Raw genomic sequence first — 21,578 nt, 5'->3', positions numbered from 1 at the left:
AGACAAGGAACAGGAAATAAGGACAAATCAAACATTCCCAGGCTATAAAATCTTAGTTATATACAATTTGATGCATACACTAAGCAACTATAGTAATGATGTGAATTTCATTCGAGAATAACCCTAGGCTATCAGGCATCATATATCAGGCAATTCTATCAAGCGATTCCTAAAGATCCCTAGCCTACCACTAGCATGCTGTTCTAATCTAACATAACATAAAATCAAATAACAGTGTGGGTAACTTGGGGGTATACTTTCTTGCTCCGATTGATCGTACACATCGCATCCTTGGTTACTTTTGAAAACAATTTTCAAAATCAGTTTAAAAACTTTTGTAGTTCGCTAGTTTGAGTCTGGACTTACACAAATGTTCATCCAATTCTATCAAACCAAGGCTCTGATACCAACTTGTAACACTTTAAAAATCTCAATAAATTTAAAAATTTTAAAACCAACCACGAATCAATATTGTTTACAAAAAGAGTCATTGTTTCAAAAGCTTTATTTCAAATCATAGTTTTCCCAAGACTCGAATATATAAAAACTGGAAGTTGTGTACGATCACACCTTCGCCTTCCCACGATCCTCGGAAGTACCTGAAACCACAAACTAAAACTGTAAGCCAAAGCTTACTGATTTCCCCCAAAGCACCAACACACCACAACAAACAAGCATACAATATGAACAGCCAGCCTGAATGGACCGCCTCGTAGGGCCTATAGCCTATCTGGACTGATCTACGAGCCTTCAACATGACTGGACCGCCTCGTAGGGATTACAGCCTATCCGGACCGCTCCACGGGCCGCCGGCCTGACTGGACCGCCTCGCAGGGCCTACAGCCTATCAGATTGTCCCGAGGTGACTTGTCTTAGAGCAAAAAGAAAGACCGCCTCAACCCAACACAACATGTCGACATATGCAAAAAAATAAACATAAACACCGAGCCAACAAATACGGATCCACCGAATAGCTACAACTATCATATCATTATCCTGACTAGGAATAAACTAGTGGGATGGCATTGATGCCTTCGACCTACGGGTACAGTGAACAAAACTCACCTCACAGTCAGACAATATTTGAACAATACACTACTCTGAATATCGACTCTACAGATCACCTAATCAACAGATAGAGACCAAGACTCAACTATAGCTCAAAATACCCAAAACACCCTAAGTCAAACTTTGTAAACCCTGGTTAAAGTCAAAGTCAACGGTCAACTTGGTCCACTCAACTGAGTACGCGGGGCGTACTCAGCTCCTACGTTGGGCGTACACGGGATTTGACCGGAGTCGGGAGGTTGACCACGTATACGTTGCGTACTCTAGGTTACACATGGCGTACTCTCAGAATTCCTTTTTCTTCAATAAGAACTTAATGCATTAAGCTCTCACGTCACAATTTCAGATCCAATGCCAAAATACCACTAAGAGTCATAAAGTTTCCAACTGTATGACTTTGCATGCCCATTAAGTGCTTAATACACAAAATCCTAATTTCTTAACACTTTAAACCCTTCTAGAGCATGCATGGGAAAAAACTAAGTATCAAGACCACATTTTTATGACTCAAGACCCCTCATTAGGTCTGAAAGGATGACTTATTCGATTAAGAGCATGCCATGCTCAAGAATCATCATAGTTGGGACCAAAAATGCCCTAAATGAAGAAATAGTTGGATCTACAATATAGGATGATCAAGAAAGGAGCTTTTTACCTCCTGGAGGTTGCTAGCAAGGAGAGAATCCCATATCTAAGTTGCTTCTAAGCTTCATGGTGTTCCCACCACCTTCTTCTTCTTTTTCAAGAACGACACCCAAACACAAAGATGAGCTCAAATGTACTCTTCTCACTTAGGGTTAGCAAGAAGGACGTTTTCTGAAGTGGAGGCGGATGAGGGAATGAGAAGTGAGGTGATAATGATGCTTATATATGGACCAAACCCTAAAAATTAGGGTTTAAGGAATTACCACGTACGCCCTGCGTACGCAGTGTACGCCCAGCGTACTAGGGTCCGCCCCAGTACGCCTAGCGTACACAACGTATGCCCAACGTACTAACTTATGACCAAAATCACCAAAATGCCACTATGGGCCATTCTTACAATCTTCTCAAGCCCAAGGGTCAAAATGTAATAGTTCTTCATACATAGGGTTAAAATTGAAATACCTCATCATTGGGATGTTACAATATGTGTACCAAATAACTATCAGACATGATTTTCATTATCTCACAAACACAAAGTTTCACCATCATTTTCTTTATCCTCTACCTCTTTCATTATACACCAACATCACCACCACCGTCGGCCACCTCCGACCACCGTCGATGACTAGCTCCACTATCACCTCCTCCCCACTTCGTCATTGTTGTGGTAGACCTGTTTAGATTTGGTTTAGATCTGTTCAGATTTGGTCAAGATCTAGTCCACCACCATCCTTCGTCAACTTTCCACCACCGCCACCACCAACCTCTGACACATCATATCAGTTACTAGACCGTCGACGCTAAATCATCATCAAACTATAGTTGTCATCTACTCCAAAACCGTTTTACCTATTACATCTTCTCCATCTTACCTCCAGCGACTTTCAAGACCGAAGAACACATAGATCTCGTCAGATCTGATGAGAGACGCTGTAACCACCATCATTTTTGCTTCAGATCTAGAACCATCGCAAAAAACGACATCACAAAGGTGTTTCCACTTCAGATCCACAATCGACCGCCACACCACCGCTTATCTTCTCCGACGACATGATTCCAACGACTTTTATGTGTGCTTCTTGCTCAGACCTGGTTGGATCTGAATGATTCTATTGTTTTTTCTTATCTCTAATCGTATTTCTAGTCTAGATCTTTCAAGATCTTGCTAGATCTAGAGGTTCGTCTTTTATATCTGCCATCAACGTTGTCTCTGCCTTCTGATCTACCACTTTTTTGTCACCGAAACACTAGATTTGTCACTAGATCTTCTGTACCGCCGTCCAGATATGCAAGCTCCCGTCCAAATCTATGATTTTCGCCACCACCGATGTCCACGTATGTGAGCTAGTACAGTCCATATTTTCGAGCTTCGACGGGATTGAAAGTCTTCTGGCGATATCTGGTGTCGTGGTCTTTAAGCTGCACATCCGACTTTGTGGTTCTTCATCTCATATCTTTGAAAATTGTTTGTTGTCTATCTTCTCAAGATATGGATCTGTTCTAGACTTTAAACCACCACTGTCAAACCTTTTCGGAGAACCAAACAACGCCGCCTGACTTTAGAGATGATGATAATCTTATATATCTGGTCAAATTTGATGTTTTATGGTGATTATGGATTTGATGTATGTGGTGCACACAAAGTGTTTGATGGAATGCCTCAACGAAATTCGGTAAGTCATTAAGTTATGAACATGTGTTTTTTATGTACTAATTTGTGAATATGTAAGTTATTAAGCTATGAATGTGTATTTCTTATGAACTAAGTCGTGAATTAGTGTTTGAAATATTGAATTAAGTTGTGAATAGTGTTTGAAATGTTGTATTAACCTATTAATTCTAGGTTTTTTTTATCCATATTTGATTTTTAAGGGAATGATATTGGTGGTGTTGGACCGGTTGTAAGTGGTAACGATGGTTGATGGCAACGTATGGTAGTTGGCGATGTTGATGTTGTTGGTGGTGGTATAGTATGGATATGTTTTTTTCTCAATCGTCTTCTTCGTTGATTTCAGATAAGTTGTTATCTTTTATGATTCATGTATATGTTTTTCTTTTGATGTTTTCTTTTGAAATATGATATAATTTATGTATGTATTAAACTGTTAATGAGTTGTTTAATATACTTAAATTTGAGATTATACTTGTGAATGAGTTGTGAACGTATTGTATTAAACTGTGAATTTTAGGTGTTAAGTTGTGAACTTTATTCACGAATTAATATATTCAATTTAGAATTTAATACATAGAAATGTCTCCATATAAGAACGTACAAATATAAGTTTTAATTTGAATATATGACTATGAATATATAACTTTTGTGTATTAAACTGTGATTTTGTTACATTAAGATGTGAAACGCATTAAACTATAAATTGATTGTATTAAGAGTTTTAATTTGATAATATGGTTGTGAATTTATACTTTTTGTGTATTAAACTATGAATTAATTGTAATAAGCTGTGAATTTTATGCATTAAATTGTGATTTTTGTGTTTTAAACTATAATTAACTGCATTAAGTTGTGAATGTTCTGTTTAATTGTGAAATGACTATATTAAGCTATGAGTTTTGTGTATTAAATTGTGATATTTGAGTTTAAAATGTGAATTAATTGCATTAAGCTGTGAAGTTTCTGTTAAATTGTGAATTGATTATATTAAAGTGTGAATTTTTAATGAATTTTGTATTAATATATGAATGATTTATATATTAATTTTCTTATCAATATATTTATTTTTTTGTGTTGTATAAATATATAATAACGTATTAATTTTTATAATTATTTTGCATTAAACTCATAATAAGTGAATTAATTGGTTTATTAAATTGTGAATATAGTATTTAAGTTGTTAATTAATGATCTTATATACAGATCTAATTTGGAAGGAATGGTGATTGCGACAATGATACATTTGGTTGGTGGTGGCGTGTGGTTCTTGTTGGTGGTAAATTTTGGGTTTAACTTCTCTGAATATGTATATTAGTGTATAATGGGTTGTATTAATTTGTGAATTTTACGTATTAAATTGCTAATGGACTGCACTATATGGATTTTATATACATTTTGTTTTAAAATATGAATGAATATATATATATGAAAACAGTATCCTGTGAATTAGTGAATTAATATGTTTATTAAACTATGAATATGATATTTTGAACTATGAATATATCTTATAAATGATACATTTTTTAGATATATCTAAATTTTAGAAGAGAAAAAAATTTGTCTAAGGCATAATTTTATTTTCTTTATTAAATTTTATATATTTTGTTGCAAAAATAAAATTATATGTGTTAAAAAGTATTAATATATAAATAGAAGCCATAATGTTTGTTATATTAAATTGTGAATACGGTTATAAAATGTCACTAGATTTGGTGTTACTACGGCGGTGGTCTGACGTCAAGTGGCAACTAGTTGTAAACTAGGGAATGAAAAATTTTGTGTAATATAATATTAATATTTGATTTGTCCAGAGACCTTAATGAAATCATTTAAAAATGATTCTTAGGGTTCTTAACCTTTTTGAGTTCTCATTTGAACCACTATATATATATATATATATATATATATATATATATATATATATATATATATATATATATATATATATATATATATATATATATATATATAGAGAGAGAGAGAGAGAGCTAGGTTCAGGTGTTTAAACTAATTATTGTGTTATTATATGCATCAATGTGGGTCAATCAAAATTAAACAGTAAAATAAATAAATAAGGGTAATTTAGTAATTTGTTTAGTAACTTCCAAAAATAATGCCTATAATCATGGTATTGACTTATAACCTAAATAAATAAACGTGTCTTCCTCAATCTCCCACCCGATAAAGCCCTAGCATCCTACAGGGTATTGACGCTTTCAGATCGTGTTCGGAAACCCTCACTGATCATCCAAAAATAATTGATGGGGAAAGGTTTAATAGTGAGGGTATTTTTTCTATTTTTAAAAGATTTTACAAGGGATTAGGTTTAAATCACATCCCTTCTTCATTTGTTGAACGGGCAAGGGAACGTCTGCAAGCAGACGAATGAATAGAGGGAAAAGCGAAGGCTCGTCGGCGCTGCTTCTGGTTCCTCGGTTGTCGCATACCACAAAGAAGGCCGAAGAAAACGAAGCTCACAGGCGGTGCGTAGTCGGTCGATTCGCGAGGAGCGGCTTTGTGTTCGATGGGAACAGCAGAGAAGGAAGAAAACGAGGGGAAAGGGAGGTCCGATGGCAGCTATCTGTCGCAGGGGAGGACCTCAGTGGTGTTTGTTCGAAGATCACGATGTTTCCTTGTTTTGGCAGTTCCAAATCAACCACAGGTAAAAATTTCTTTTGGGATTTTGTTTGTTTGTTTGATAGAAATCGTTGGGGTGTTTGGGTTTGCTGGGAAATCAATGAAAATGAAGGGAATTTGGGTTTGTTGATTCACAGGAAATGAAGAAGGAAGAAATTAGTTTTTTTTTTTTTTTTTTGTTCTAGCAACCTCTAGTTGCGTCAACTTCTGTTTCTTAGAAGTAGTGATTTGGGGGTGGTGTATGTTTTGTGCTTTGATCGACAGAACAAGAAGAAAACACCACACTAGAGTGTGTGGTCGTTGCAGAAGACGAAGAAGAAGGTGGAGGTGGGGTTGTCACAACCGGCTGCTCCATCTAAAGGTAGAGATTTTTTTTGTTGTTTTTATGATTCCTTTGTATAATTTGAGTTTGGATGGAACTAACTGCTTTTGCTTTCTTTATGTTTACTCTGCCATACAATATGTTACAGCCATACAATATGTTACAGGAGGCCAGGTGTATCCTGCCCAGGTGAATTTTTACTTGCATTTGGTATTTGACAATTACAGAATCTTGGAATAATGTGAACCATTTTACTATTTGCAATTAGCACCACCAACTAGAGAAGTCAAGCTCGAGTAATCGCAACAAGGTTGAATTCTGAAAAGGTATCAAGTATGTTTATGTAGATGATTCAATGGATGATATTGGTGAGATTCCAATTCTATTGGAATGGAATCACGAATTCCAATTCTGTTGGAATGGAATCACGAATTCCAATTCTGTTGGAATCACATAAGTTGATGCTTGAAGAACGGATCACAAAATTGAAACGGACCACATTATTCTTTTAGAATGTATTAGTCGTTGTTAGATTTTGATGTTTTCTTTCCCGTTTTGAAAGTTTTTTTAGTTTTATTCTTTAACAATCGTTACCCGTATTCTATAAGAAATAATGTATTTTTTGTTTTTATTCTTCAATTGATTGTTCAAGAATTTGTTATTCTACAAGAAGTTTTTAAATTCATGATCAAAAAATAGGTTCAAGAATATTTTTATTATTTATGGTTCAAGAATATTTTTATTTTTGAATATACTCATAAACATATTCTGTCAGAATGTCCGAATAAAAAGAATTATAATTCGTAAAATCGGATTTTTAAAACTAATAGAATCTATGATCCCTTAAAAAATACAATTTTCCTTTATTAAATCTACATTAATTGACTAAATTACCCTTGTAATTAATTAAGATGATATTTTTCAATTATATTTAATTCAATAATATATATTAATCACTTTCTTAAAATAAGTAAATTTGATTGGTCCACATTTATGCATACAATAACACAATAATTACTTTGAATAGAATAACCTAAGCCTATATATATATATATATATATATATATATATATATATATATATATATATATATATATATATATATATATATATGAGTGTGTGTGTGTGTGTGTGAAAAGAGAAGTACCCTTAGGAACTATATTTTGTTCTTATTGGTTCAATTTTTTTATTTTTTTTATTGATTGTGACCATAACAGTTGATTTCTTTGACATGTATTTCTCTACCGCCTCACCTACCACTACTGTTTGTTCCATCTTAGTGTTCCACCGCCTTCGTTGGGGCTCACTCTTCTTTTATGTTCTATCGGTGTCTTCCATTTTCTCTGCATCTTCCCTGTTTTCTTCTACACCATCGACATTCATCGAATCCGCCATCACAACCGCTCCGCCAAACTGCCACTCTTACATCAATTGATGGTCTCCCTCTATTTCTCTGTACCTCGCTGAGAAGAATTCGTCGCCAATCTGTCGTTCATCGTGTTCTCCTTCTCCACATCTACTTCCCACTGTCCACAATAAAAAGATTGTAGGAAAGTGCAGCGGTCAGTTCCACCCACCTGTTGACGAATATGTCGATGTTTACGCGGGTTCACGCAAAATGGATGTACTGGAAAACTTTGGATACGAGATCTTAAATAGCAAATTTTTTTCGCGGTCGTGTACGTTAAAATGTGGAGTAGATGAGGTCCCAAGATACGAAGATATAGTTTTTGCAATGTCGAGAGCGAAGTTGGCGGTTGTTCCCTGCTCTTTTGCCGCCGTCAAACCGACACCGGAACAACCACATCGGACTTAAGTCTCAATAAAAACCCAAAAAAAGGCTTCTGGTAGCACAACCGTCGGTTTTGGAGCCAGGAAAAGGGAACCTCTTTGGCAGTGTGTAAAGAATTAGGGTGCCTGCTGTAAGTTGGACAAGGGTCCCACTTTCTCCTCCCCTGAAGAAATCTTCGACGATCCCTCTGATATTCAAGTACACTTTCATTTCCATTTTCGCATCAATCTCTCAACTTTAATAGTTATTTGTGTGGGAAAAAATGGTTAATCATGGTTTGTTTCCTTTCTCAAACGCAATTTTTTATGTTATTTGAATTTTGATTAAAGGTTTGTTACTATTTCATCCTACAAGAGATGGTTTTAGATGTTAACAAGCGATAAATAAATTTTTTTTGGTTTTTGTGGAATATGACATCTTAAACATATGATGCATTTACCATGGTGCTAACCTAATAAAAGTACTAGATTTAAAAAGAATGTTTTTGTTGCTTTCAACTGCAAGAAGACCATTTGTTGCTGCTATTGTCGGGCTTACATTAGGTGGATGATTGGAGGTTGCTGTGGTATGTTTAACTTTTTATTATTATTATTTTTTATTTTTAGATTTTCTTAATGATTTTTGTAAAGTTTTTTTTATTTTACTTTCAGCCTTCTCAGCTCGGTGTTATTCATGGATTCGGAGGTATAATTGCAAGTTTCCAACATTTTTATTTTTTTGCTAAATTTGAAACTTTATATCTATAGAACCGTCTCAGAGTGAACTATCATATTCTCTCAAAATTTATTGGTTTAACTCTACTCACTTTTCCGATACAACATAATAAGTACAAGAACCTACGTATTGTATCACTAAATTATCATCATTTCACTGTTTTAAGCTCACCCCAAATCATAGTTATATCAATTACATACTTTATCTCATAGTATGAGGTTCTTAAGTTATTACATGTCTCGTAATAGTTTCTGTCATGAAAACAAGTGTCACATGTGGTGACTCATACCAAGTATTGTGGTGTCTTATGGTGACTCAAAGTAAGTATTGTTGTATCCTGTGGGGACTCATAGTGAGCATTGTGGTGACTTGTAGTGAGTATTGTTGTGACTCATAGCAAGTATAATAATGACTTGTTATGATTAATAGCGAGTATTAAGAGGACTTATGGGATTACTGGTGAGATGAGAGTTTGAACTTAAGGTGTTTGTGGTGAAGAATGTGACTCGAGGTGACTTGGGGTTTTAGAACTTGGTTGCATTACATAATAAGTCTTACATTGTTTATTTACTTATAATACTTGTATGAGATTTGATGTTTATGATAGTGTACTTTGACTTATGTTATGTTTTCACCCCAAAATCAGTTCTCATGATTTTGTTGTTTTGATGAGGTACGAGTTTGTACATTTGGATATGAATTTAGTGTTCATTCATATGTTATCCATTAATTATCTAACCATGAGATTGTATTTATTTTCCTCCCCATAGCCTAACCTACTATGTTGATACATTTTTGCAGGTTAGTGGATGTTTGTTAGAAGCTTAGAAGATTAAGAAGCTTTGGAGATTTATAAGATTTAATTATTAATGTTAAAACTTATTAAATCTTTGTTTTGATTAGATTCTTACACTCTTATATGTTTTCCAAACCTTAATCTGGAAGTTGTGTTTTGGGACCGTATTCCACATACTAAACTCTAAATTTATAAACTTGTGTCTTATTACTTTTGGACCGTTATCCCCAAGTTAAGAACTCTCAAATTATTTTGAAAATAGCTATATAAAGGTTATTTACAATAGTTCATGCGATGGGTGTTTCATTCTTTGTGTTCCGAACAAAGTTGTACGGATTCCATAAAAGTTCTTCAGGAACAGGTTCTAGTTCAGATAATCATCTACAATGAAATATTATGCTTAAAATAACAATAAATACCCATAAAAAATAACTCTTAAATGCCTAAAATGGAGTGTCCATCAAGTCAGAAGTGTGAATGAACTAATTCTCGGAAATGCCATATGTAAAGGGGACCACAATATTGGGCCGGATTAACCATATGGGCGACCCGATAAAAATCGGGTCCTGGATGATGCTTATGTGGTTAGTTTGAAAAAAAGATAGGTTATTTTCTTAAAAATGGCTTGAAGATAGTTAGTGTTGGAAAATAACACATTATTGTGGCCTTAGGACTATTTTGTAATACTTAGTAGATGTTATGTACATTTATATTATGTACCATAATGTTTTCCATAATGACGTATCAGGTCCCTGAAATTAAATATTTATCATATGATGGATATGATAATTTTCCATAACTTAAGGGACTATAATTGTGTGGTTCCAACATCTTTTCCATAAGGTGCAAATGATTCAATATATGAACGATCTAGAGGATAATTGAATGGTCTTTTCAGTTATGCTCTTCCTCCTTATAAACACCATGATCGTGCATTCTCAGTTATGCTCTTCCTCCTTATAAACACCATGATCGTGCATTCTCATCTCTCCATCAGAAAGTCATCAAGGCACCATTACGGAAAGATAAGGAATCATAAGGCAGTCATCTTCAACATCAATCGTATATCTTCAAGTAAATATTTATTAATTGATTTATGGTTATCAATGTTTATGTATAAATTGATCTTGGATTATGTCTTTAAACTTACATGTGGTATCAGAGCATGGTTCAATTTAAAAAATCATGCCCTAATATATGATTTGTAATTTTAATGTGTTTACCGATAAACTTTGTATGACCTAATTTTAAACCTGCGTTTTTGTTCGTGGTTGGACAATTTAACTTTGCAAATGATTTAATTGGTACCATCACTTTGTGTGCCATGTGTTTTTTCGTCGCAACTATATGAAAATCTATAATTCTATGAATTTAAGTTTGTGTAGTGCTATTAGAAAAATAATATAATGTGGTAGCATGAATGTAGATTTTGTTGAGTCCAACGATTAACCACAAATGTTTTCCTTATCAATTAGATTTTAATCTTTGATTAAATTTAAGTTTTGCTTATGAAAAATACAAACAAGAGTTGTATAAAACTTTGGTTTGCCCAATGCTTTGTGAATATGATTCCTAAATTGTTTGAAAATCATTAAAAGAAGAAGTTTTGTTCTTCCCTGTGTATGATGACAATGGGTTTTGGCTTTGACGGATTTGGCCATATAATATTTTTCTATGACAATTGTTTATCTATTTATTCAATTCTTAATTTTGATCCCCCCTTTTCCTGCTAAGATGTTTATCACTTCCATGACTGAGAAACTTATCAATTTATCTGTCACACTAATGTTTCCTCCTTTTATTTTAAAACATGATCACTTATTCCAATGGATGACTCTAAAAAAAACCTAAAATTATGAATAACACAGTACCATTACGTTGATTGTACTCTATTTTTATTCTTTAAAAGTTTTCCAAAGAAGTTTTAGACACCCACATAATTCTTGCATTTTTAATATATGCATTGTCTTAGTGTCTTTTAAATGCTTGTATGATTTAAGAATATTTTGGGCTAAATTGTTAAACGTCTTTGCCTTTCATCTATGCAAGACATTCATTGAAACATTGTTATGATTTTATAATTTGGAAAAATGGATAACCCATATTGTTCATAAAACCTTCTAATGGGATGATTTTGTGATGATTTATCTTTATTAATCTTCTAAATCATAAATGCATATTATAATACCAATGAAATAGTTGCAAACTATTTTATTATGACTAAATTGGTTGCATTGATTAATATCACAACATTACTATGAAAATAATCGATGTGTTTACATGTAGTAGAAACAAAACAAAATAAACATTATAACTGTTGCATGATGTAATTTTTATTTACTTTGTTTTTAATTTACCATCGTAAAAGGTTCCTTTGTGTGGATAGATGATATCACTAGATATCAAATTATCCAAGGATATTACGATTGACCTTCAATTCTAAATTTGTTTATCAAATTGGTCAATGATTATTAAGCTTGATAAACTTTAATTTTCAATGATAAGTGGTAACTTTAATGTTAAGCATGAGTGACTGGACCAAAGAAATGTCACTTAAGTTTGATATTAGAGTTAATTAAACACCACATTAAACAATTGCGTGAGTTATTGTTCAAGGAACCCAAAGGCTAATTGGATGATGACTCACACAATGAATTTTAGCATAATATGCATAAGTATTGTATTTCTGCCCAAAGGTGATTGTAATATTTATATAGCGAATTAGTAACTTTTAGGATGCCATAATATTCAATTATTGGTCTAGCCAAAGCGAAACTGATACTTGAGTAAGGTGTCTGTATGACTTATTATTTTGGTGTTAATAATAAGTATGTTGATATGTTTTATCATGCTATCCTATGAAATCACTTTAATAACACTTAAAAAGAAGGCGCAACTTAAATAAGTGATAAAAATATTTCTAATAAGATCCAAAATATGGGTACAATCAAGCTTCAAGGAAACTTTGTTGTAAATCTTGCCATTACAGGGATATACGTAACGGAATTTTTTGTAAAAGGAAATAATTACTTGCAAGGAAAGGTGGATTATATGCATTTATGATTTATAAGTTCAATTGTACGTATTTTTTTTTTTATTATTACAGGGATTCCATACAATCCGAAAGTTGGATTGAACTTAAGGAACAATTAATGTTGGGAATGAAGATTTGGTCACACAAGTTATTTTTCATGTTTTTTTTAAAGTGGTTATTATTTATGTCTTAAAGACACTCTTTATGTGTCGAGTATAACTTAAAACTAATTATTTGTATCTAAGTTAGCGAATGTTGGCTATACTTTTATGATTGGATACAATAATGTAACTGTTAGTTTCAATTCTCATATTGTTGGCTATGGTTGTTTAGAGGAATATCTCTATAAATTATTATTAAACAACCATTTTATGGAACCTTTAATACCGTTTAATATTGAAGAGAACTTAAATTGAAAACTTTGAGACTATATCGACCTTGTGCCATTAAGGCTTGGGCCACAAATCACAATATAAGATGATGCGTGCCATAACATATCAAGTTCTATTGTAACTTGACTTCTCATGTTTCAATAAATGCATCACATGCATCCAAAGGAATAAATAAGAATCTACAAGATGCTCAGGTTTACAAAAGCTTATTAATATTGACATCTGTAGATCTTACCCAACAACCGTATATGGTCAAAAATCACATATAACTTTTCTTGATTATTATTCTTGATACATGTATCCGTACTTGATGAATGGAAAATCTAAATCTCTTAAAATGTTTAAAACGCTTGACGCCAAAGTTGAAAATCCACTTGTGCAGGAATTATAAGCATTAAGATTAGATATAAGTGTCATATATTATGGTAGGCATACAAAGCTTGGAAACGGACCCCGATCTTTCTTTGAATTTTGCAAAGATCATTGGCTAATTAACCAAACCCCATGTCGCGTACTCCTCATTAAAGAATGTTGTCGAGAAGAGGATTAGAAACCTAATGGACATGGTGAAAAGTATGCTTGCAAACACCAAGTTGCCCTAATTTTGGACCTAGGCATTAAAAACGACAATCCACATCTTAAATAAAGTTCATTTAAAGTCAGCTCGTAAAATTCCTTTTGAGTTTTTGACAGGAAGAATACAAGCTTTAGGTATTTAAGGGTGTGGATGTACGGCCGAAACAAAATCTACAATCCTGAATCACATCAACTCAACATGAAAACTGTAAGTTGTTTCTTCATCCGGTATCCTAAAAGCGTTAAAGGTTACCGACCTTTTGTTCTGTCACATAGTACCTTAATTCTAGAAATGAAGCATGTAGGATTTCTTATGAATGCCAAAATCAGTGGGAGTGGTTTATTGAGGGATTTTGACCTTCAATAATCTTCAATTATAATTTAAGTGCCCATTACTATTAGCACTTCATTAGGAGATTCTAGTTTTGCCTCATGAAAAGCCTTTTCAAATGCATGGACAAATGAAACACCATAAAAGATCTCACTCAAGATGTTTGGCATTAAAACCCATGAAATAGCATATACCACTTCGTTTATGATGTAAGCGGCCCATAAACTTTGACGATTACATGAGACCGATCTTGACAAAGGGAAGGAAATAACCCTGTCATGGAGAGTGATGCCATAACTTGTGATCAATCAACTAAGCGTAATAAATCTTTGATTGAATACCCTAATTTAATGTAAAAGAATGATGTTTGGGAACATGCCAAATTACCAAAGGGTTTTCAAACCCATAAGATGAAGTAGGTCTTTAAGACCAAATTGGACCCCAATGATCAACATTGAATGTCATAAAGTTCGTTTGGTAACTAAAAGGTATTCACAAAACAGGGTATTTATTACCAAGAAACATTCTCACATGTTTCTCGAATTGACTTCCTTAGGATCATAATGGCTCTAGTATTTCATTTGGATTTAGAGATACATCAAATAGATGTCAAACAATTTTCTTAACTAAGAGTTACACAATGATGTTTACATAACCCACACAAACAGTTACATTTATAAGGGTTAAGAACATCTGATGTATAAACTCAAGGAATCAATATACATGCTGAATCAAGCTTCATGTGGATGGTATCTAATGTTCGACAAAGTGATGAACAATAATGACTTCATTAAGAACCATGTAGATCAGTGTATATACCTCAATATCAGTGGGAGGGACTTTATCATACTCGTACTATATGGAGATGACATTCTCTTGGTAAGTAATAACATATAAGTGATATGTTTCTTGGCTATGACTTTACAAAATGCAAAGATAAGTAGTCATTACTAGGATACATCGGTATACTATTAGTCGCCCAATATCATGGGAGAGTCATAAATAAACGATGACGACTATATCAACTATGATGGAGAAATTTGTTTTCATAGATAATGAAACATTCCACGAAATGTTGTTGAGAAATTAAATCACATGACTCATGATCATAAACTCCATTTACAGGCCATTAAAGGAAAACTTATTGCTATAATGTCACCTCTGTAAGTTTTCCATGAGAAATAATTATTATGGAATGAGGCTTTACCTCGATACAAAATAATTGTTCGTTAAGGGGGGGAAATATTATTTGTATCGAACACATTAACACTAATAATATGCTAGCGGATCCGATAAAGAAAGGTCTACCACCCAATTATTTAAACATGTCGTCAATATGGGTTTAAGGATACACCTATTACTATGTGTTATTCTAGCATAGTGATTTAATGGAACTTTTAATTTTAATTATTCAAGTACTTGATTAGTATTCCTCCATAATATGCAATTGCCTATATTAATAACTTGTGCACAATTACTTTCTATATAGACAAATATAATGCATGACCACTTAACTCTAAAGTCATTTGGCTTAAATTAATCGTAAGTTTCATATGAAGTACCATATTATGATCGGTGGGGGTCCCGTATCTAAAATGGATGCGCAAGGCTGTACTTTTCTACTTTTGATACTAATATGAAACATGATGAACTTATCTTGGCCAAATAATGAAACATGTATACAAATAGTCACTCGGCCAAGTGGGAGAATGTTGGAAAATAACACATTATTGTGGCCTTAGGACTATTTTGTAATACTTAGTACATGTTATGTACATTTATATTATGTACCATAATGTTTGCCATAATGACGTATCAGGTCCCTAGAATTAAATATTTATAGTATGATGGATATGATAATTTTCCATAACTTAAGGGACTATAATTGTGTGGTTCCAATATCTTTTCCATAAGGTGCAAATGATTCAATATATGAACGATCTAGAGGATAATTGAATGGTCTTTTCAGTTATGCTCTTCCTCCTTATAAACACCATGATCGTGCATTCTCATCTCTCCATCAGAAAATCATCAAGGCACCATTACGAAAAGATAAGGAATCATTAGGCAGTCATCTTCAACATCAATCATATATCTTCAAGTAAGTATTCCTCAATTGATTTATGGTTATCAATGTTTATGTATAAATTGATCTTGGATTATGTCTTTAAACTTGCAGTTAGTTTAATCGATTTGCAAATAATTTATTCAAGTTTCTAAAAAATTGATTGTAACCGGACTTTTTGGTTTCGATTTTTTCTTTTCTTTTCCTGAAAGCCTAATCTTCCTTTCCTTTCTTCTAACTCATGAATACCAACATACAATTTCCTTTATTTTCCTTTATTTTCTTTTCTCTCCATATTTCTCTTCCCCTTCTTTTTTATTTTCTTTTACGAAAACTCGAGAAGTATATAGGTGTAATAGATAAACAATTTGAGATGTATAAATACATGTAATTTGAACATATGTTGATTAAAAACAATTGTCAAAACCAAAACCAATCTAGTTCACAAGTGCAATAAAGAAATTCCCTCCCCTTCCCTCTCCCCAAAAGAAACAAAAAAAGAAGTCAAAGTCAAAGTGGACTTTTGACCTTTCTACCGAAGATTTTCCCATCTTCGACTACTCTTTAAAAATCTAGAAAATTTATACTATTATATTTATTTATGTATATAAAAAGAAAGAAGGTTTTAAAGATTACAGTGAAGCGATGTCTTCAAGATTGGAAGCACAAGTGGTATCTGAGGCTGCATCATCCATAGACATGTTGAAATAGTCTCCACTAAACGCACCACCAATACCAATACCATCATCCCCGTAAAAAGAAGGGGCTGGGGAAGCTTCTGGTGTGACTGTAACTGATGATGGAGTTGATTCTGTCTCTTCATCACATTGCTGAAGGTAAAAGTACATAATGCTTGCTGTCAACATAAGCATCATTTTTTGATTCACCTGTCAACCATGGGCAAATAAATAAGTAAAAGATGAGGATGATGATGATGATAATGATACATATATTAAAAGGACATGCAGAATTAGAATTTACCTCCATGATGTCTTCGGGCAACAAGAAGATACAGCAACCAAGCTTTCGCGCAACACTGATGATATAAGTTGCATTTAACTTCTTCTCGTCATCTATCACCATTCACCACAACCAATCATACATATTTTCAAGTACACCATAAAATGGTCTTTGTTCATAAAAGATAAAGAGAAAGAGAGATGAAGGTTAGTTAAGGGAAAGCATAAAAGAGCATACCACTTACACCCTTGGTTACAAGGTTCCAATTGACAACCCTGGGCTCTACGGAAGTTAGAAGCTCAAGGAAGAATATCCCATTTGAAAGGCTTTTATCCTACATACACATTAACAAAAACAACATGAAAACCCATCACTTAACAATCATAAGAAATAAAGAAAAAAGCGACCAGAGTGACCTTAAAATTCTCCATTTGGGAAGTTCTGCCTGTGGATTTGACTTTTCTATTGGCCCACCTCTGTATATAACCATCTGTTATCTCATGGGATCGAGATCTCAAGTGCTTTAAAAGTTGAAGCATATTAAACCTCATCAGCTGCCATAAGAAAGCTGAAATGAAAGAAATCATTTTTAATTACAAGAATCCATGCATGGTCATTATTATGTTGTTAATTAATTAATAAATTACCAAGTATGAGCTTCTTATTCCCTTGTACAATGTCGATCCCTGATACGTTGACGAGTGAGAATTTTAATTGTTTTCCAATCCTAACAGCTTGATTGCAATTCTCAACTTTTCTAAATGGCATCTTGATAGGTGGTTTAGTTGTGTGCCTCCAATTGACCGATCCTGGAGAAATCTTATCTAGGATTTCCAGAAGAATCCAGCTGCATGAACAAGAGATTCACAATCAAATTAATGTTTCTGAATTTCATCTACAAAAGTCAACACCATCAAATACCAACATGCAATTGAATCCATTATAAGCCTTAACAAGAGAAACAAACATAAAATGTTGGTTGGATTAATGGTGGTATTATAAATGAGCGTGTTATAGTACTTATATTAGTAGATATTTTTGTATGGATAAGATACCCATTTCTGAGATCCTCGAAGACGTTGTTAATATAGGTAGAAATTCCAAGACTATTAATCCAGAGTCTGAAACATCTCTCTTCCCTGGAGACTTGCTCATCATCATTCATCATCTCAGCATAACAGACCTTGCTCTTGCTGCTATCATTTGATAGACCATTCCTGTGTACATATGTATATATATTGTTGATAAGTCAAGTCATGAGTGATGATCAAAATTTTGTTATGATATAATAAAGGGTTCCGGAACCTTTCGTGAAAGAGCTGTGCAACAAAGGCAAGATTTAAATTGGTTGAGCCGTCAAGAATATCCTTTGGAGTCAAGTATCTTTTGCATTTCATCCTCTCGGCGTGCTCCAGTACCAGTTTGGCCCGTTCAGCAGGATCATTTGAAACCACTGCACCAGGGCTGCTGTGTTCTGGTGCAAGAACATTAAGCAGGTAAGCATACGCTTCTCCATCCTACAATACCAACCCAACTAAATTAATTAATAATCTGCTGCTGCAACCCCTCCATCTCTATCACTCTAGCTACTGCCAGGTCAACTGTCTTGATATGTCCTAAAAGTTTACATATTTTGACAAATCATACTCTTTTGGAATACAATGAAAAGGCTAAAGCTTCAATACCTTTCTAGCCACTACAAGACAAGATAATCAAACTTCTTCATATATGTGTTGACTAAATACTAACTTGTTTTTTGCATACATAAATATAACAATTTGATCATATTATGGAACCTTCAACACTAATACCACACAGAAACATGTATATGCTTGAAATGGAGATATGTCGACATAAGACGTTAACTATAAAAATATATGTCAAACTCAATGAAAAGCTAGTGCTTACCTTTATATCTGCAGAGAAATTTGTTACAGTTTTTGTGTAGCCTGCTTTCTTAAGATGAAAGTTCATCCATTTCAATAAGATTTTCTCAGGTGATAATGTTATGAGCTCCTCGACATCCTATAAATTAAACAGCATACATATAAACCACATGTTGAAGATTCTCATTAATCCAATAACGAAAAAGAAGGATCAAGAATTACATCATCCTCATCCACCAATTCCAGAAGCTGAGGTGTCTTTCTAAGGTTGAGATCAGCCAGGAGTTGTATCTGCAGGTATCAACATTAGTTCTGTTTATGATATGATAACTCATATTGTTTTTTCATGATTGGTTAAATCATTAGTAAACACAGCTTTTGAAAACCACCTTTATGATTTGAGAAATTAGGCCAAGTACCAAATGAGGCTGCAAAATTGAGGAAGCAAAAGTCAGACAACCTAAACCAAAAGCATCAACTATGGGATGCGTGTTTAAAGTGATTATTCTTGTTGTAACTTGAAAAAAAAAAAAAAAAAAAAAAAGTAAAAACTTACTCTTCCTTCAGCTAGATCCTGGCTGCCAACATTGACTACCGTGCAACCTATAGCCTTTGCAGAGTTAAGGCAAAGGGTATGATTTTCATTTCTTTCCCAAAGGTTGAGTTCTCTTTTGGTATTAATTGCTCGATCATCTATTGTATTGGGCACAGCAACATTGATAAGTTTACTGCATCAGACCATTAGTAATGTATATATATCAAAACCACCACAAACAATCGGCTCCTAATGTCATGACAAAGTAGAGTAAAACAGCAGACCCTGCTATAATACCATAGAAGAACTCCATCTTTTACAAGATCAAACAAAGCATTGGTGGATGCATCAATAGGAAGAAACTGCTTCAAAAATTTGTCTTCTCTGAGATAGCTATTGATATGAGCAACATAAACTTCTTTCTCTGAATTTTGCACAGTGTGTAGCGTAGAGTTTGTTGCTTTAAGAAATGAAGATGCATTCTTTGAGTTACCCAATTTTTTAGCAGCTTGTGTCTGTAAATTCATGTAAGCCTGTCCACACCCACAAAATGAAAAGGTTAAATGGCCTCCTAAGTCCTAATAAACAAACATTTCAGACATGACAACCAATATTTACCCTAAGAAAGCCTTCAAAGTCAAGTTTGTTGCCCTCATCGCTACCAGGCTCACACAATATATCCCTTATTTCCTCCTCCTTGAAGATCACATTGAAGGGCTTCAATTTTACAAGCACGGGTGGCAAGTCAACAGCAGTAACTTGACCATTTTCCTTCTTTAAATGTATAAACTGTACATCAACCAAACACAGCAAACCATGAATTGCATGGTATAAAATGTTGAAGCCATACTTACAACGTCTTGTATCTCCAAACCCAAGATCAATCATTAGGAGGGGGAGGCTAAATTAATTACCTTGGATTTAAGGCTACGAAGTTGAGCTTGTGAGAACTGGTTCTGGAGCCATTGATCAGAAACACGAACTCCCTCAAATCTAGACATCTCTTTCTTCCCAAAGTTCACAATATTTTGCAAACCCAGGAAAAAAAAATATTTAAATCAAATTGCCCTCTCAACCTCCTTTTCCGACAAAATCAATCACCGAAAACCACCACCAATAAGAAACCGATCAAATCTACAACACCGAAAATCTAAAAACCAAAACCCATTAACCAGCATTCCTGATCAAACCAAATCATCAAATAACAAGAACTAAGAATATAAATATGAAACAGATTTACGAATGCTAGATTGGCATTCAAGATTCGGCCAACAATATATTGATTGAGACATTTGATCGAACATATTACCTGCATAATAAGACATTCGTAATTGAATGTCCAATTTCAATTGAATTCTATAAATTTTGTCCAAAAACGTCCATAGCTTAACAAGGATTATGCATGTCGATTCAGGGGAGGGCGAGGCTAAGAGGGGAATGGGGGTATTCGGGCAAGAACGAATTGGCCATGAATGAGAGGCATGGACGACACCAGATAAGAAACGACTGTCACGAATACCTCTATTTTCATCGTCGTTTTTCTTTTGGTGATTTGAAGAAACTGTTTGTTGTTTGTCCGTACGCGCGGAAGCAGGAGAGATATGTACACGCGTCTCATCTGCGAATCGACAATTTTACACGTAGTACTCCACATCAGCAAGTAGTTGCCTCCATGTCACCTCATAATGTATTGTATTTTAAAGTGATGTTTTCTTGTTAATTGGGTAAAATGTGTTTGTAAATGTAACCGTATCCCAACCGAATTTCATTTCCGGTATTCGGGATTCGGGTAGGTCGGTTATTTAAGCATATAGCCGAATTATTTGATATTGACTTAAAAAAAAATGTTATAAATCATACATTACATATATCCCAAACGAAATAATGAAATACACAAAGAAACAAAGTGCTTGTTGTATTTTTCATATTTGTGATGAAAAATACGTTGCTGATGCCAATGTAGAAACCTTAAATAAGACCAAGTAATATGACATTTCGTTAAGAACCAATGAACTAAAATAAGAGATTTAGACGCATCAACTTTCTAAACTTACATACTTACTTGCTCTCATGGTAAATTCAACAACATATAGTTTTTTTAAACAAACTCTTACCTCAGTTTATTCTACAACACTGTTAAGAAACTCAATATT

The 21,578-nt window shown here is 33.8% G+C and overlaps 1 protein-coding gene across 3 annotated transcripts; it reads right to left on the bottom strand.

The window, feature by feature from the left end:
- Positions 1-16,574: 16,574 nt before the first annotated feature.
- LOC145117223 (fimbrin-1-like) lies at positions 16,575-21,214 on the bottom strand. Of its 3 annotated transcripts, XM_079053533.1 has the most exons (15): positions 20,735-21,214; positions 20,340-20,575; positions 20,044-20,214; positions 19,723-19,958; positions 19,447-19,618; positions 19,280-19,318; positions 19,113-19,181; positions 18,913-19,029; positions 18,310-18,521; positions 18,060-18,221; positions 17,652-17,851; positions 17,421-17,572; positions 17,242-17,338; positions 17,026-17,117; positions 16,575-16,931 (listed from the first exon to the last, which is right to left on the bottom strand). In XM_079053533.1, exons 2-15 carry the CDS (start codon positions 20,424-20,426, stop codon positions 16,677-16,679), a joined length of 2,061 nt encoding a protein of 686 aa, XP_078909659.1. In that variant the 5' UTR covers positions 20,427-20,575; positions 20,735-21,214; the 3' UTR covers positions 16,575-16,676. The 3 variants fall into 3 exon arrangements, with proteins under 3 accessions (XP_078909659.1, XP_078909660.1, XP_078909661.1); XM_079053534.1 differs by having other exon boundaries at positions 20,340-21,214; XM_079053535.1 differs by lacking the exons at positions 20,044-20,214; positions 20,340-20,575; positions 20,735-21,214 and having other exon boundaries at positions 19,710-19,838.
- Positions 21,215-21,578: the final 364 nt, after the last annotated feature.

The sequence above is a fragment of the Lactuca virosa genome, chromosome 5 (assembly GCF_052849685.1).
Source record: "Lactuca virosa cultivar CGN04683 chromosome 5, Lactuca_virosa_CGN04683_v6, whole genome shotgun sequence".
Classification (NCBI taxonomy): domain Eukaryota; kingdom Viridiplantae; phylum Streptophyta; class Magnoliopsida; order Asterales; family Asteraceae; genus Lactuca; species Lactuca virosa.
This window is presented reverse-complemented; position numbering and strand designations above follow the sequence as displayed.